This window comes from Cibotium barometz, chromosome 54 (genome assembly GCF_041138505.1).
Source record: "Cibotium barometz isolate CiBa-2024 chromosome 54, ASM4113850v1, whole genome shotgun sequence".
NCBI lineage: Eukaryota > Viridiplantae > Streptophyta > Polypodiopsida > Cyatheales > Cibotiaceae > Cibotium > Cibotium barometz.
This window is the reverse complement of record NC_141099.1, coordinates 14599860-14616964: the sequence shown is the minus strand read 5'-3', so window position 1 is coordinate 14616964 and position 17105 is coordinate 14599860. Positions and strand designations below refer to the sequence as shown.

Below are 17105 nucleotides of genomic sequence, written 5' to 3'. Positions count from 1 at the left end.
TATATACAAGCTATACAAGCTCAACCAAAGATGTGAACTGACCAAAATATGTATGTGTAAGAGGAAAGACATGGGCAAGGCTACTCTATGCGGAGCCCTCACTTAGGGTCAGGCAGCATTGGTCCCTGCGAAAACCATACAAGACGCGCTTTTTGGTATACAAAACAACGATCTAACCTGACATGGCAAAGCAAGTATACAAATCATAAGGTTAAGGCTTGCCACACTTACCATATCTTACTCCAATGCGCCCCCAATTGAGGTTGGCGCCTTCTCACTCAAGCTTCTCCAAAAGAAAGTACGTGTTATGGTGAGCAACGTCCTCCGCTTCTCCTCTTGCCGACGGGCTGACAAACCACTTGATTCTAAAAGTACCAAAACAATAAGATAAGCATTGATACTTACAAAGTAGACATAACATCAAATGAAACATACAAGATAAGCGTTGATACTCTATCTTGACAATTAATTGTCTCTCACTGAAGTTATTCATGCTTTTATTCCACAACATTCGATGCTTTATATGTAATATAGATTCAATATCTCGTCACTTTTATCAAACAAGATGCACTCTAGCTATATGATTTATGTTTAGCCATATTTATGGTATCTTAGGTTGATTTCTCATGCAAACTAGAGGGCCTTGTATAACTCACATGTGTACCCTAACTATGAGTGTTTCTTACTAAAAAATAGGAAAATAAGCAATGTTTCTTCATGTTCTCTACGTCTTAGGAGTTAAAACCTAATAATGTAATGAGATAAAATCCACAAGCACTATTGTTGATGAAAGATCCTTATTCTAACATTACATGAGATGTTGCATCCTGCGTGAATTACAAGGCATGACATATGAAGGGTTAATTGATACCATGTATGTAGGTACTTGTATCATGTATATTAATCTTACATATTCTGGCCATATGTGTATTAATTAATTAATCAGGACCTATCGGTCTTGGTTGTTTAATGAATATGAGAAGTGAAGGTTTCGATCATCGCTTATCTCTCTCTTCGCTCTCTCAAGCCGCTATCAGGCTGCTAACTCTCCCGCTCTCTCTCAAGCATGCCTGTCTAGCTCACTTGCCCTCTCTACTCTCAACTACCCATGTCTCAAGCTCGCCCAACATCTCTCATTTCACACACGTTCTTCCAACATCTCTCTGTCCGCGCGCTTTGTCCCTTTCTCTCAGGCTTTCACATGAGCTCTTCCTCCATGCTGCTCTCTCTCTCTCTCAAGCCCACACACCATCTCTCCCTCCATGCTAATCTCCCGTCTCTGAAAATTCCCGTCTCTCTTTCTTCACATTCTCTCCCTCTCTTTTACATGTTTTGCACGGCATTCATTAGAGAAAATTTACTCTCACTGCCAAATATCAAACCCATATTCACTCAAATCTCTAAGGTTATGGCCCCCATATTCACTCTAAGGTTCTCTCTCAAGTAATTAATTAATGCCATGGAAACTTTCGCACACATATTAAGTCATGTATATATAAGGCATAACATAAGAAGAGTTAATTGATATACCATGTATATAGGTACCATGTATATATGTATAACATGTATCTTAAGTCATGTATAGAGGTATTTGTTCATGCATATAGGTACTCTTATCATCTATATAGGTACTTTTATTTGAATGATCTCAAATTATGTTGTGCCTCTATGGTTAATAAGTAGTTTCATGTCATTAACTAGGGTGAAACTTATTCTATATCGAAAAGAAAAAGATGCACAAATTAGGGAGTACACTAGTTAAGTGTGGTGTCCCCTCAATCCTATTTTGTATTAAAGAGAACCAATCTTTTGGCTTTGTCAGCTAGGCACATCTTATGTGCATACACCTTAGTGTTGCTATGAGTTCAATGCACCACAACAATGATCGTTCAAAGATTTTGAATGGTAGTTCCCTTAAAATTTGAAATTTCTCATTAGATTAAGTTTTAGTGATACACATTGGCCACCTATGGCCAACAAAACAATTAGCTAATCTCCAAGCTAATATATTGCCTAAAACTATACCATAACACACTACCAGAATGCAAGCCTCACTTCTATTAGACCATTTCATTTGCAATTGAGCTCTAAAATAATTTCTTGTGTCACTCGGCATAATCCTTTCAAAAGATACAAAAATGAATGGTCAAGGATCAAGCAGGGCTATAGGACGACCATCAAAGAACACACAATGCATTAGTCAATGAATATAAAATTTATCACAACACAAAAAGTTCCCAATATAAACTTTACACATAGGGTTACTTTTCGTATGTGTCATGGGTCTAACTTTGACTCTGCCATGTAGGATTTATAGAGACACTACAAAGAAGATAAGCATAAGGACATGGAACAAGCAGATTTTAAGAGTATTTGTGAAGAAAAAGATTCAAAGAGTTTCTTTGAAGGACAAGAATTTAAGAGGATTTTAATCCAATTTAAAGTGTTTGGATCCTTCTCTTGCCCTCTACTACGAGGAGGGAAATGAGCTTAAAAATTTAGCTAGGGGTATTAAGAAAGAGGTGAGAAGATATAAGAGATGTGACACTACAACAAATGAACATCGCAGCTACATCCAGAGCTGCGTAAATTTAAAAGAATCCATTTATGGAAAGAAAACTTACGTGCTATTATGACCATGCATATAACCCCACATATTTTCGCACGTGTAGCAACATATACAGCCAGCTATAAAAACTGTCGACTTTCACCACTAGAGGTTTGGGGCATACCGACGTTAGAATACCAACGCAAATGTCGAACGTCGGTATGCCCACCGTAAACTTGGAGGCGAAAAGTCGGGCGGGCAATTTTTAAAATTTCATATACCGACGAATATACCGACTCTCGTAAGTTTTTTACAGCCGAGAACCTATTGTTCTCTATTTTGCGCGGCGTCGAACTGTATCCAGAGAAGGTATGCGTCCGTCCATCTCCTTCAAGCTTTCGTCTTTTGACATTCAACCCACTCTTGTTGTTGTTGTGTGTTTTTCTCCTCTTCTCCTTCTCCACTTTAACTTATCCTCTTGCTTTTACTAATATGCTCTTGCTTTTGCTTTTTAGGATATAGGGCGTTTAGGGTTTTGTGATTTTTTTGGCTCTCTATGCATGTTGAGAGCTCTCTATGTATGCATAGATCTCCTAATACATGCATAAAGATTTTAGGGTTTTGTATTACTTGTGTATTAGTTCTTATTCTTATGTTTAATTTACTAATTACTTTGTTTAATATTTTGTTTTGTAAATCTTTCACCAATCCTCTCCTTCAGCTTCGCAAAAAAGAGGTAGTCCCTCTTTCGATTTTCCTTGTTTATGCTTTTTTCTACGTATTATTACACCCTTGGGTGCCAGGTTTAGGGTTAGTTTAGGGTTCTTGCAAGCTTATACATAGGATTATTGCAAGATCTATGCATAAAACCTATCTATAAGCTTGCAATCTCCATGCATAGCCTTCTTGCAAGCTTTATGCATAAGCTCTATGCATAGAGCTTGCGAGCTTATAAAATCTCTATGCATAAGCTCTATGCATAGGCTTTATGCATAGAGTTTGCAAGCTTATAAAATCTCTATGCATAGGTTTCTTGAAAGCTTGCATGGACATTATACATAGAGCTTGCATAGCCTTCTTTCAAGATCTTTGCATAGCCTTCTTGTTGAAAGCTCTATGCATAGCCTTCTTGTAAGCTTAATGCATAACACTACAAGAGGTTGAGGACATACCGACGCCAAAATACCGACGCAAATGTCGAACGTCGGTATGTCCGTCGTCATGTTGGAGGAGACAAGTATGGCGGGGCTTTTTTAAATTTTCATTTCCCGTCGCGTATACCGACGCCTATACCGATGCTTATTCCGACGCCGATACCGACGCATATTCCGTAGCATATACCGACGAATATTCCGACACATATTCCGTCGCATATACCGACGCTCGTAAGTTTTTCACAGCCGAGAGCCTATTTTCTGGTTTTTCGCAGAGGGTGCGCTAGTAATCAAGCGGAAGAGGTAATTTCTCTCCCTCTTCTCTTTCCCTCTCTCTCCTCTTTTTTCCTCTCTCCTCTTTTCTCCTTCATTCTTCTTTTCTCCTCTTCTCCTTCTCCTAACATGTTATTGCAATTGCTTTTAGTTTTTAATTGAAAAATTAAGACATTTAGGGTTTTGTGTTTTTTTTGGCTCTCTATGCATGTTGAGATCTAGAGCTCTCTATGTATGCATAGATCTCCTAATGCATGCATAGAGATTTTAGGGTTTTGTATTAGTTCTTTTTTTTGTGTTTAATTTACTAATTAGTTTGTTTAATATTTTGTTTTGCAGCTCTTTCACCTCACCAATCTTTCACCAATCCTCGAGCTCTCCTTCAGCTTTGCGAAAAAGAGGTAGATCCTCTTTTGATTTTTCTTGTTTATGCTATTTCATATGAATTTTTGCATCCTTGTTTTATGGTTTAGGGTTAGTTTTGGGTTCTTGTAAGCTTACAACACATAGGATTAATTTAATATCTATGCATAAAACCTATAATAAGCTTGCAATCTTTATTATCCATGTACGTAAAACAAGATCATGTTTATTACACCATTGGGTGATGGGATTAAGGGTTAGCATAGTGCATAAGGCATATAGCATAGAGCTTATGCATAGAGCTTATGCATAAGTCTTGCATAGAGCGTATGCAAGAGACTTATGCATAGAGCGTATGCATAAGACTTATGCATATGACTTATGCATAGAGTTTATGCATATGGCTTATGCATAGAGCGTACGCATAAGACTTAGCATATGGCTTATGCATAGAGCTTATGCATAAGGCTTATGCATAGAGCGTGTGCATAAGGCTTATGCATAGAGCGTAATTGCATAGAGCGTGTGCATAAGGCTTATGTTTAAGGGATTAAGGGTTAGCATAATAGTGCATAAGGCATATAGCATAGAGCTTATGCATAGAGCTTATGCATAAGTCTTGCATAGAGCGTATGCATAAGACTTATGCATAGAGCGTATGCATAAGACTTATGCATATGACTTATGCATATGGCTTATGCATAGAGCGTACGCAGGTAGACTTATGCATATGGCTTATGCATAGAGCTTATGCATAAGGCTTATGCATAGAGCGTGTGCATAAGGCTTATGCATAGAGCGTGTGCGTAAGGCTTATGTGAAAGGGATTAAGGGTTAGCATAATAGTGCATAAGGCATATAGCATAGAGCTTATGCATAGAGATTATGCATAAGTCTTGCATAGAGCGTATGCATAAGACTTATGCATAGAGCGTATGCATAAGGCTTATGCATATGACTTATGCATATGGCTTATGCATAGAGCGTACGCAGGTAGACTTATGCATATGGCTTATATGAAAGGGATTGTTAAAATGCAATTGCAAATGCCTTGATTGTGGTTAACAAATGCTTATGCAAATGCCATGGTGAGGGCATTGTGAATTGTTAATTTCCAATGGAGCTTTTGGATGATGGATTGAGGCATGAGTCCATGCTTTATTGCTGAGTTCTAAATTGTAAAAGGGCATGAGTCATGCTCAATGCTTGTAAGTCAACAAACTTGTTCTATCATTTGATATTATCCACATCATTTTGTAACTACACTCACCATTGCAACCACTTCAAGTTTCTATAGAATCTAGCAATGTGTAAGGGTACCTTGGCATTGGTTGGAGAGGCCAAGGGGAGAATGGCTTGAACTCTTTGTGCCGTGATTGCTTGGTAAAGCGGTACGAAGGGGGATTAGGTACACCGGTGTGAAGAAATGGCCTCAACCTTCACCTTGGAGGAAAACTCGGTGAAGGGGTGAGAAGAGCTTGGCCGGGAGATCGGCAAGCTTCAACGCGCGTCCTCAACAATCCTCACCATCGACTTTGTGGATGCATTTGGGCAATGGGGCCCCTTTTCTGTCATATTGTGTGGATATTGCAAATGCATATGATCTTTCATGACATTGTGGGATGCAAAGAGTATTGCGTACAAGTTTTAAGAAGTTGCATTTTCAATTGAGATTTGGTTTCAATTACAAAGGAGACTCTGGCGGAATTTACAAAACCGTAATTCAATCCTAGGGTTTACGCATAAGACTTATGCATAGAGCGTGTGCATAAGACTTATGCATATGGCTTATGCATAGAGCTTATGCATAAGACTTATGCATAAGGCTTATGCATAGAGCTTATGCATAAGTCTTGCAGCCTTATTATGCAAGCTTATACTTATAATATGCATTTAGATTATTGCATAAGGTCTTTATATATAAACAGCTATTTATGAATAGAGATAGCTTCTCTCTCCATCCTTGTGCAAATTCTATTTACTTTTGTATGGAGAGGAGATAAGCTGATTTGTGTTTAACGAGCTGCATATACATGTTATCCTGCTAGATGGAGCCTCTCAATCTTGAAGAGAGAATAGCGTGTCCATGCATGCGATGTAAGTACCAAATCTTTCGAAAACGAAGGATTTGCAACGACCATGTTCATGATGCTGGAATATTTCCAATGGAGCGCTTGCAAAATTTACGGTTTCAATCGTACAACCAAGCAAGTGTGCAGCCGCATCTTGATAACATTGCGCCTGTGAATTCTCGTCCCCAACAAAGGATGAGGATATCGCAGGAGGGAGTGACAGAGGGAGCTCAATTAACAGCACCCGAGGGAATGGAAGAAGGTCCAATGGAAGAAATGTTGGATGCCTTCATTGAGCAACAAGAAGCTCTCTTCGAGGAGCATGAACATGAAGATCATCAACCACGACATTCTCAACGGTCAAATTATGAACCAGAGGAAGAGGCCATGCGTAAACTTGCACGCCTTCCATTATACAATGGTGCCAACATATCTGTATTGCGTGCATCTCTTACGATGCTAAATTTGCAGTCAGTTTTTGGATGGTCTAATACAAGTGTCACTGAACTATTCAAGTAAGGTCTTTTTTTGGAGATTACACCTACTGTTGAAATGTTAAATTATCAACTTGTACTTGAGAAAATCTTAATAGTAACGATCAGATATTGCCATACTTGCAGGCTTTTGAAAGATCAAATATTGCCCCCTGGCAACGAGATGCCTCCATCTCGTGCAGATGCGAAGAAGTTATTGAAATCCATAGGCATGGATTACAATAATATTCATGCTTGTCGCAATGATTGTTGCCTCTTCCGCCATGAATATGAGCATTTGCAAGAATGTCCCCATTGTGGCTCTAACAGATATAGAGAAGATGTTCAGGGGGAAGCTGTCCCGGTAAAGGTTCTCAGGCACTTTCCAATCATTCCAAGGATAAAAAGCATGTTCAGGTGCAAATCAATAGCAAGCTTGATGACATGGCATGCCACAACTCGATCCATAGATGAAGTGATGCGTGTGCCTGCAGACTCACCCGCATGGAGACACATTGAAGAGAAATGGCCGGCTTTTAAGGAAGAACCTAGAAACCTCCGTCTTGGCCTAGCAATGGATGGTGTAAACCCTTTTGGTTTAAGGAGCTCTTCATGGAGCACATGGCCTGTTTGCCTTGTGAATTATAATCTTCCGCCATGGTTAGCAATAAAGAAAGGTCATCTGTTGCTCTCATTAATAGTTCCAGGAAAGTACAAGGTGAAGAACATGGATGTATATTTGGCACCACTTATTGATGAGTTACGCACCTTGTGGAACGGAATTGAAGTGAAGGACATGTCAAAGCCCCACAACGGCCAAAGAGGTACAACTGTGCAAGGTATTCTCATGTGGACAATGCATGATTGGCCTGGCTATGGAGAATGCTCAGGTTTGGCTATATCGGGTTACAATGCATGTCCTGTATGTGGTCCTCGACTTGATTCAAGATACTCAAAAGCATTACGAAAGAATGTCTACCAAGGACATGTTAGGTATCTGCCAGAAAATCATGAATTGCGGGATGGTAATCTAGGAAGACCTCCTCCAAGTACATTGAAGGCAAGCGATTGGAAGATCAAATGGGAGGAATGTGGCAACTTGGCATGTCCTGGGATGAAGAGGCTCTCTATCTTTCACCAACTCCCCTATTGGGGTGATCTCCTTATAAACCATTTGCTTGACCCGATGCATATTTTCAAGAATGTAGCTGACATTCTGTGGAAGACCATGACAGGAAAAAAGGATACTAAAGGCCAAAGGGATGACTTGGAAGAGATTGGTTGTATGCAAGAGTTGTGGGCTCGCACTAGACCCAATGGAAAGGTGCTACTTCCAAGAGCCCCATGGGTTTTTAGCAAGATGGAGGAACAACAAGTCAAGAGGACAATTTCAGAGTTTCGGACTCCGACAGGTTGTATGCATTGCTTGAAAAGTGCATTTACAAAGGATGATGATCTTAGTGGTCTCAAGAGTCATGATTGGCACAAGTTTCTACAATTTGTGCTACCCATAGCAATAAAAGATTGCCTCACTGAAGACATTAGAGCTACTATCTATAAGATTGGCACATTGGTGCGCTGGATTTCTTCAAAAGAGATAAAGAGAGACACTTTGGAGACAGCGCGTTTAAACTCCATAGAGGCAGTCTGCATGGTAGAGAAGTTTTTCCCTACAAGTTTATTAACAATCCAGATGCATCTGCTAGTTCATGTTGTAGATGAGGTTGCAGTTGCTGGAACAGTCCATTCAAGATGGATGTTCTTTTTGGAGAGGTTTATGAAGACATTAAAGGGATTTGTTCGCCAAATGGCTCGCCCAGAGGGTAGTATGTCAGAAGGGTGGCTGATACAAGAGTCCCTTGTTTACATCACTGAATATTTAAGTTCCTCAGATCCAGAGATACCTCGACTATGGTCTCAAGAGTCCAACAGGCGAGTCATTGGTGAGGAACCTCAAGGCCAAGGCATTAAGAGAAAGATGGATAACACTTTGAGAGAAAAAATCAACAAATTTTGCATCTTGAACTCTCATGTAATGGAGAAGTGGATTGAGACATATGAAGCTCTCAAGCGACAGCGAGTACAAGATCGTTTAAGTTTCAGAAGGAATCGCACTACAAGAAATCTCCCATATCCAGAAGGTATGCAAGCTCTTCCGGACTTTCCCACAGGTAGATGGCTAGAAGCTACAATTTTAGAAGCCAAACGTGCTGGTTTACCTATAACAGAGGAGGAGGAGGAGCTTACAAAAGGATGCGATTGGCATGTAAGTGTTTAAGTTCTACATGTCTCTCATTTTTTCCTCTACATGTCTCTGTGTTTGATTCTCCATCAACAAACTTTTTGTGCTCATTGTAGTATCACAAATATGGGGCGTTTTGGTCACATGGACGTCATTTTCGAGTAGAACGAATAGACCAAAGAAGAGCAACCTTTGATTGTGGTGTCACAGCACAGTTTGTTCAAGAAAGTCGTGCAAGTGCAAGTGATGATAACACAATTACTGGAATGCTTGATTACTTTGGAACCATTCAAGATATATTGAAGGTTGGCTTCAGAAGTTTTGAGTTGTTTATCTTCGATGTGAAGTGGTTCAAGGTAATCATGAATGGGCCACATGCATCTGTACGTAGAGACAAGAGTGGCCTCATCCAAGTGGACTCCACAAAGGTATGGACCGATCAGCAAGATACTTTTGTGCGCCCAGAGCATTGTGAGCAGGTTGTCTTTAAAGCGGATCCAAAAGATCCACGCTGGCTGTTTGTGGTTCAAGTCGCCCCCCGCAGCAAGCAAATTTTTGAAGAATTTGAGCTACAACAAGGTGATGTGGATGCACAGGGTAATGGAGAGCAGCAAGAACATCTCGATATCAACAATGAAGAGGAGCAAGCAAATGAAGAGAAGGAACTAGAGCAAGATCCAAATGAAGAGGTGCAAACGAAGGAAGCTGAAAATCAAGTTGAGGAAGAAGACATAGATGATGAAGACATCCTTCATCAAGGGACTTTTAATGATGAGGATGCTGAAATGTGCATAGACATAGATCTCTTTGGGGCTACTGATCTTAATGAGGATGATAGAATAGATAATGATTTATAAAATGATGTATCTTAATGATTATGCAAATAGTTATGACATATTTGTAATGGTTTTATGACATTGAAGGTCCATTCATTGTTCACCATTGTTAATGTTTACCATCATAATCACTACTGTAGGAGCAAGTTGATATAGTTTTACCAATGTTGTTTATCAATGTTAATGTTTATCTTATGGTTCTTTCATTCATTGTTTACCGTGTAATTTTCATTCCGTACAAGTTTGTCATATGGTTTTTTGTCCAACAGGCCATGGGTGACTCACCGCCCTACGACTACAGTCCAGATTTCTCATTTAATCCTACACCGCAGGGCATGAGTCCCCAGCAGTTATATGGTTTTCTTTCGTCCATGACTCCAGAGCAGAGAGCCATGGCTCAGAGTTATTGGGGTTCTGGAGCAGGGACATCTGCCTCACCATCTGGATTCCCGACGCCAGTTCCCACACCCGTGGGTACGACAGCAGCTCCCACACCTCGTACCACACAGCCTTCCACTCCTGTTACAGCTCGATCTACCACGTCTTCACATAGACGGCGCTCACGTAGTAGGTCTTCAGGTGGAGGTTGTTGTGGTGGTAGTGCCACAGATGCTGTGACACCACCACCACGTGAGCGTCGTCCTTCGCTCTCATCTGTTGATAGCACACCCATAGGGTCACCTTCCACTCCCTGGGGTGCACATGACCATGACAACAGCAAGATTTACACAATTAGGGATGGGGCACCAATAATGGATAGTGCAGGGAAGGCAATGAAGACACGCATTCGACAATTGTGCACTATACAGTTTCATGACTCTGTCATGACTAAATGGGATCAGCAAGACAAGGGAAAGAAAAATTATATAAACACAAAGATAAAGCAAGAGTTCCAGCCATCTGACCCTATGAATGTCGTCTCTAATGAGTGGATACAGTATACAGCTCGCATTTTGATGGGGCATCGTAGGTCAGAGGCGAGGGACGCATTCAGAGAGGGGAAGGAGAAACCTGTTTGGCTAGATGACACGGAGTGGGCAGCCATTGCTCAGGAGCTCACCGAGACACCAGACAGGTTTCAACAACAAAGAGAGGCGGCAAGGGCAAGACTGCAAACAATAGGGGCTTCTCATCTCGGGAGTGGTGGTTACGAAACCATGCGCCATGAATTCGTAAGTGTTTGTAGCAATTTTATTTATTTGAATGTATGTATGTGGGCTAAATGTTGATTTTTTAAAAGTTATAATTGTTAATCGTGTGTGCAGGAGTTGGCCATGAATCGCCCACCAAGCAGGCGAGAGGAGAAGTACGCTCACAAACATGGCCTTGTGGCCTTGTTTGAGATGCTTGAAGAAGAAGGAGAGACCGTCAATTGGGAGGCATTACCATGATGTAAGATGACCTTCAAACTAATGAAATATGATCAAAACATTCTTGAGTATTAATGTTTAATTTAATTTCTTGTTTGTCGATATCAGGAAAATATGCAAACGAGCACGGTTGTTTTTGTGCTCTATTGTAGACATAATGGTGCTGTCTGTCTGCTGTTGTTGATCCTGCTCATTGCAGGCAGCTAGGCAACAGCCAGGCAGCACTATTCTGCCCAAAAAAAAAATTTCTGCTACAGCGTCGGTATTTGCCCTGGTATCAGCGTCGGTATATACTTAGGTATAGGTGCCGGTTTACACTTCGGTATATGATACGGTATAGGGGTCGGTTTTGCCGTCGGTATACAGGTCGGTATAAAGGCCGGTTTAAGCGCCGGTATTACCCCCGGTTAGCGTCGGTATAGGCGCCGGTATCTGCGCCGGTATTATCCCCCGACAGGTATACCGACGGTACGATACCGGCGCTTATACCGGCGCTTATACCGATGACGAGGCTTTTTTAGACCCCGTTTAATAGCGCCGGTACAAGCCCCGGTATTAGGCTAATATGTAGTAGTGTAAGCTCTATGTATAGGCTTTATACATAGAGGTTGTAAGATTATGAAAGCTCTATACATAGGGCTTGTAAAGCTTATGCAAGATCTATACATAGAGTTTATGCATAGAGCTATATGAATCTAGCTGAATGCATGAATTAAGATCTATGCATAAAGCTTAATACATAATGTTTTATGTATAAATCTTATGGATGAGCTTTATGCATAAGGCTTCATGCGTTATGTTTTTATGCATAAGGCTGCATGCGTTATGTTTTTATGCATAAAGCTTTTTTTGATGTAGAGTGCCTTGCATGGATGGAGAGCATAAGCTTTTTGAATGTTTATACTCTCTTATACATATAACATATATTTCTTATGCTCTGTTTTTCTATGCATAAGGTATTCTCTTTATTCATAGAGTTTATATATGTATAGACATAGTGTGTTACTAATCACTTTTTTTCATGTTATGTTTTGTAGGTCTTAGATTGTTATCCCCTCCTTCAGCTTGACATTATCAAGGTAAGATCTCTTATCCATGTAAGACAAGATCATGTTTATTACACCCTTGGGTGATGGGTTTAAGGGTTAGCATAGTGCATAAGACTTATAGCATAGAGCTTATGCATAAGACTTATGCATAAGGCTTATGCATAGAGCTTATGCATAAGTCTTGCAGCCTTATTATGCAAGCTTATACTTAAGGCTTGCAAGCCTTACTATGCATACGATTGCATAAACCTTATTCATAAAGCTTGCATAAGACTTACGTATAGAGCATTACACATAAGCTTATGTATAGATCATTATGCATAGGCTTTATGCATAAGGCTCTATGCGTTCAGCTTTAGGTGTAGGCTTCTATGCATAGAGCTCAATGTGTAGGCTCTATTTGCAAAATCTATGCATAGAGATTTATGCATAAGGCCTTCATAAATAGCTATTTATGAATAGAGCTATCCCCTCTCTCCATCCTTCTTCTAATTACCTTCTTAATTTTGTATGGAGAGAAGATTTGTATGTGTGTTGTGAGAGATATAGAGAGTGAGAGAGCTTGTGTATGTGAATCTATTACTAATGTATGCAATGTGTGTGTAGGTTTGTTTCTTCCACGTGTGTCCTACCTTGCAGATTTGCTTTGAACACACACTATCCAATCCACATTTGAGAGGTAAGCATATTACCAATTATATTGTTTTATTAATATTACTTCTCTTTTTGTTCTCAATTTGTAATTTTTAATAGAAATTGAGTATGCAAGTATGTTGAGTATGCAAGTATGTTGAGTATGCAAGTATGTTGTTTTTAATTTGTAATTTTTAATAGAAATTGAGTATGCAAGTATGTTGAGTATGCAAGTATGTTGTTTTTAATTTGTTCTCAATTTGTAATTTTTAATTGAAATTGAGTATGCAAGGTTGTTTTTTTATGCACATCTATGCTAATATTAGCATAGATGTGAGTGAATACAAAATTAATGTATGTGCTTATTTGTCTTTATACACACATACACACTTTGAAAGAGAGAGAGAGAGAGAGAGAGAGAGAGATTTTCTTCCTAGCGCTTACCCAAGGCATTTCGGTCTCTTTTTCGACTTGAAATCTAATGTCTAAGACATGCATGTGAACGCTATGTCTATATGTATATACTCTAATGTAATTGCCTAAAGCACATATCCATAAGCTAATGTATAAGTTATTTTTAAAATCTCCCTTAACGGCTGGGGAAAAGAAGCCCGTTTGACACTTTTTTTAATATTTTTAAAATCTCCCTCAACGGCTGGGGAAAAGAAGCCCGTTTGACGCTTTAAATGTTATTTTAAAAATCTCCCTCCCACGGCTGGGGAAAAGAAGCCCTGTTTTATGGTTTACATAATGCTTTGTGTAATGCATAATGATTTGCATTTAATGAGCTACATATACATGTCCGTGTGTTGGCAGCATGCATTTGTTGAAGCATGGCTTCAGTTAGTGGTTCATTGTATTTCTTGAGACGACTTCCATTAATGAAGTTAGGCATTTGCTCACCTTGTAGTGTCTCTAAACGCACTGCACCACTAGGAGTAAGCTCATTAATCACAAACGGTCCTAGGCCACGTTTCTTGAGCTTTTGCTTATGCTTCTTAAGTGTGTACAAGAGCACAAGGTCTCCCTTTTTGAATCGGCCAGTTGTTACATTTCGATCATACCATTGCTTTTGTCTCCTCTTCTCGGCATACATCCCCATTACCATTTTCTAATGTGTACTAAGTTAGATACGTTCCAAAGCTACTCTCTCTCTCTCTCTCTCTCTCTCTCTCTCTCGTACACTAATTTGATACAATTAGGGCTCCTAGATAGTGAAACGAATATAGAGACATAGAGATACAGATTTGACTCGAATGCAACTCAAGCTAAAGAATGTAGAACTAGCCAATTTTAGAGTATCTCAATTACCAGAGGAGTCGACAGTCTATCATGAAGGAAGAGTTTTCGTTGTGGACTTTTGGAATCCTCAATCAAATGCTAAACCTTAAACCCTAAACTTAAAAACCACATCCAATGTTTGTGTTCCTGATTCCTAGCTGCATGGAAGATTTATTAGTTGATTAGTAGGATGTTCTGTTGTTTTGTACTCTTTGCTAGACCGTGGATTGGACCAAAGACCCACATGGTATTTATGATATGCACTATGTCTTATGGGTCACTTTGGGTCCCTTAAAGCATCAAAGATCGCTTCATTAAAGAGAGGAAAGGTTGTGATTGTTATTTCTTTTTCTCTCTTTGGAGGAAAGCCAATAATTCGAACTCTCACAAGTGCATGAAATAGAGCTTTAGTAACGGAAGCAAAAACGATTCAACAGGGTTTGCGATTGCAAATGAAAAATCCTTAAACCAAAACTATATTTGCACGGATTAAGTATTTTCAATCGTGTGTAAAACCGGTTTCTCCTTGGACGCGACGTCGTCCACTTTTTGTCGTCGAGGACGCAAGCATAAGCATGAACGGCGTGTCATAAAGGATGGGTTTTCAGTAGTAGTAAATTCAGGAGTTGTATTCTAAAATGCGTGTCGTGGCTCGAAGCACAGAAGAGAGCGATGGCTGTTGCCAAAAGTGACGACGTGCCAGCATCTCGCGTTGGCTTGTGTCTGCTCACAGCCCACCATCGCCACCCTTGCTCATTGCATGAAGCAAATAAGATAATGGCCAGCCTAGCTGTCTCCTCTATTTTTTGATCAAGCGTCCCCTTCGCATCGCTCTTATATCGCTTCTAACATGCTCTTTGGCATAGTCTACTCCTCATTGCACCATCAACACATAGCTCTCAGCTACACCTACCTCTCATCAACACAGCTCTCTGAGCTGGGCTGAGCGGTAAACTCCACCATGGTTTCCTTCTCTTTCCTCTCCTCGTTTCTTTCCCGCCTTCACTGTAACAAGCGGCAATCCCGCGTCTACACAGAGACTCTTTCTGCCTCTCAAGCATTCGAGGCAGATCTGGCAGAGGGACTTCAAGAGCTTCATACAGACTCCACGTCACCCTACCTGAGCCTGAGCTGGCTCTCCAGTGCTGTGGGTATGCTGCTCTCCGCACAGGCCTCTGTGCAGGACGTCCTCGTGCCATGCTTACAATCGCCCCTGCCCGCTCGAGACATCAATATGATTCAGCAGTACATGGACAACAGCGTGAAGCTGCTGGACGTGTGCAGGCTGCTGATGGACGTTGTGGGTGGCGTTGACGGCTATGTGAAAGCCGTGCAGCTTGCCCTCGGCTACGTGCCGTGCAAGCAAGGTTTCAGCTCTGAAAGTGGTGCAGTGCTGCGAGCAAAAAAAGCTCTCACCACAGCACAGCACGTGCGAGCAAACCTGGGAGAGTCGTCGACTTTGAGGATCGGCCGTGCACACGAGCGCGGGCGCGCACACCATGAGCTTGCAGCTTGTGGCGCAATGCTTAGAAGAATGGGGGACAAGCTTTTGGTTCCAGATGAGCATGCTGGACAACGGCGCGAGGACGCACCCACCTGCTCCTACTCTAGTTCCTTTTCTGCCTTGCCCGCTGCTCTCTATGGAGGGCAAATTGCTACCGTCTTCGTTTTCAAACTTCTTGCAGCGGCGCTTCCATCTGCAAAACCTACTCAATCTCAATTAGGTGTTCTGCATGTTCTGGGCCGGCCATTGTGGGCAGTTCCTCTTCTTACACTCCAAGACAAAGTCAACAAAGAGCTTCTGGCGAGAGTTCAGAAGAGATCTGTGACCGTCCTACCCGACCTAGACATCATAGATGCCTTTGTTAAACAAATCAATGAAATGCTGTCACAAATCTTGGAACAACCCAGTACTCATGCACAATATTCGCAAGCAAGGGACGATCTCAGCCGTCTAGCTGACACTACCAGCAAGATGGCGGACGAGCTTCAAACCTTCGTGTCTACGCTCCATCTTCAGATCCAAAGCGTTTCCAGGTCACTTGTGGATACGAGAATGGCCTTGCTCGACTCCCTCACAAGAACGGGATTGCTACACGTGTGAGGCTCTCTTTTACACGTCATGTCCCCAAAGTTTTGGTAGTGCTAGGTCAAACTGTACATAAGCACGTGGAAAGCCTGTACAACAAAAGAAATGTAGAGATTATGAGGAGTTATAAAGAAGCCTCTTTTTTTATATTTGTCTTTCTTCTCACGTATGCATATGTATCATCCTCAAACTTTGCATACACACCAGTGGTTTCGCTCGCATCTATACAAGGCTCGTAGAAGCATGTTGCGTCATGAATTATGTTATATCCATTGTTGTACACTTAAAAAAACGTAATGTAGACTCAATCTCAAGGGCAAACTTAAGGCTGTCTTCCAAACTGAGATTATGTTTTAATTGGAAAGTTTCACCCTAACTTGATAAAAAAGCAAATCATCACAAGAAAGACAATGAAGGCTTGAAAGTTTGAGCTCTAGCTATAAGCTTGCTAAGGACGCCTCATTTTTTGTCACGAGAAAAGCATTGTGACAACACCTTTGTCCTAATATCCAAACATACGTACTTGCTATACTGACATCATCTCATTCAAAATTCTTAGAGTCTTATGATTGCGATTTTCCTTTATATGTACATATTATACATGGCAAAGAAGATAGCTTTCCACGATGGAAATGTTGACACATGGACACCTAAAGGGTCAAATCACATTATAATATTTGAATTTGTAGTAAAGTTTGAACTGATTTCAATATCCAACCGAG

The 17105-nt window shown here is 40.7% G+C and overlaps 1 protein-coding gene across 1 annotated transcript; it reads left to right on the top strand.

Moving 5' to 3' along the window:
* The first annotated feature begins 15255 nt into the window (after positions 1-15255).
* On the top strand, positions 15256-16398 carry LOC147607875 (UPF0496 protein 4-like). The gene has a single exon (XM_086790123.1). The coding sequence runs from the start codon at positions 15256-15258 to the stop codon at positions 16396-16398; it is 1143 nt and encodes a 380-aa protein (XP_086646249.1).
* The last annotated feature ends 707 nt before the right edge of the window (positions 16399-17105 follow it).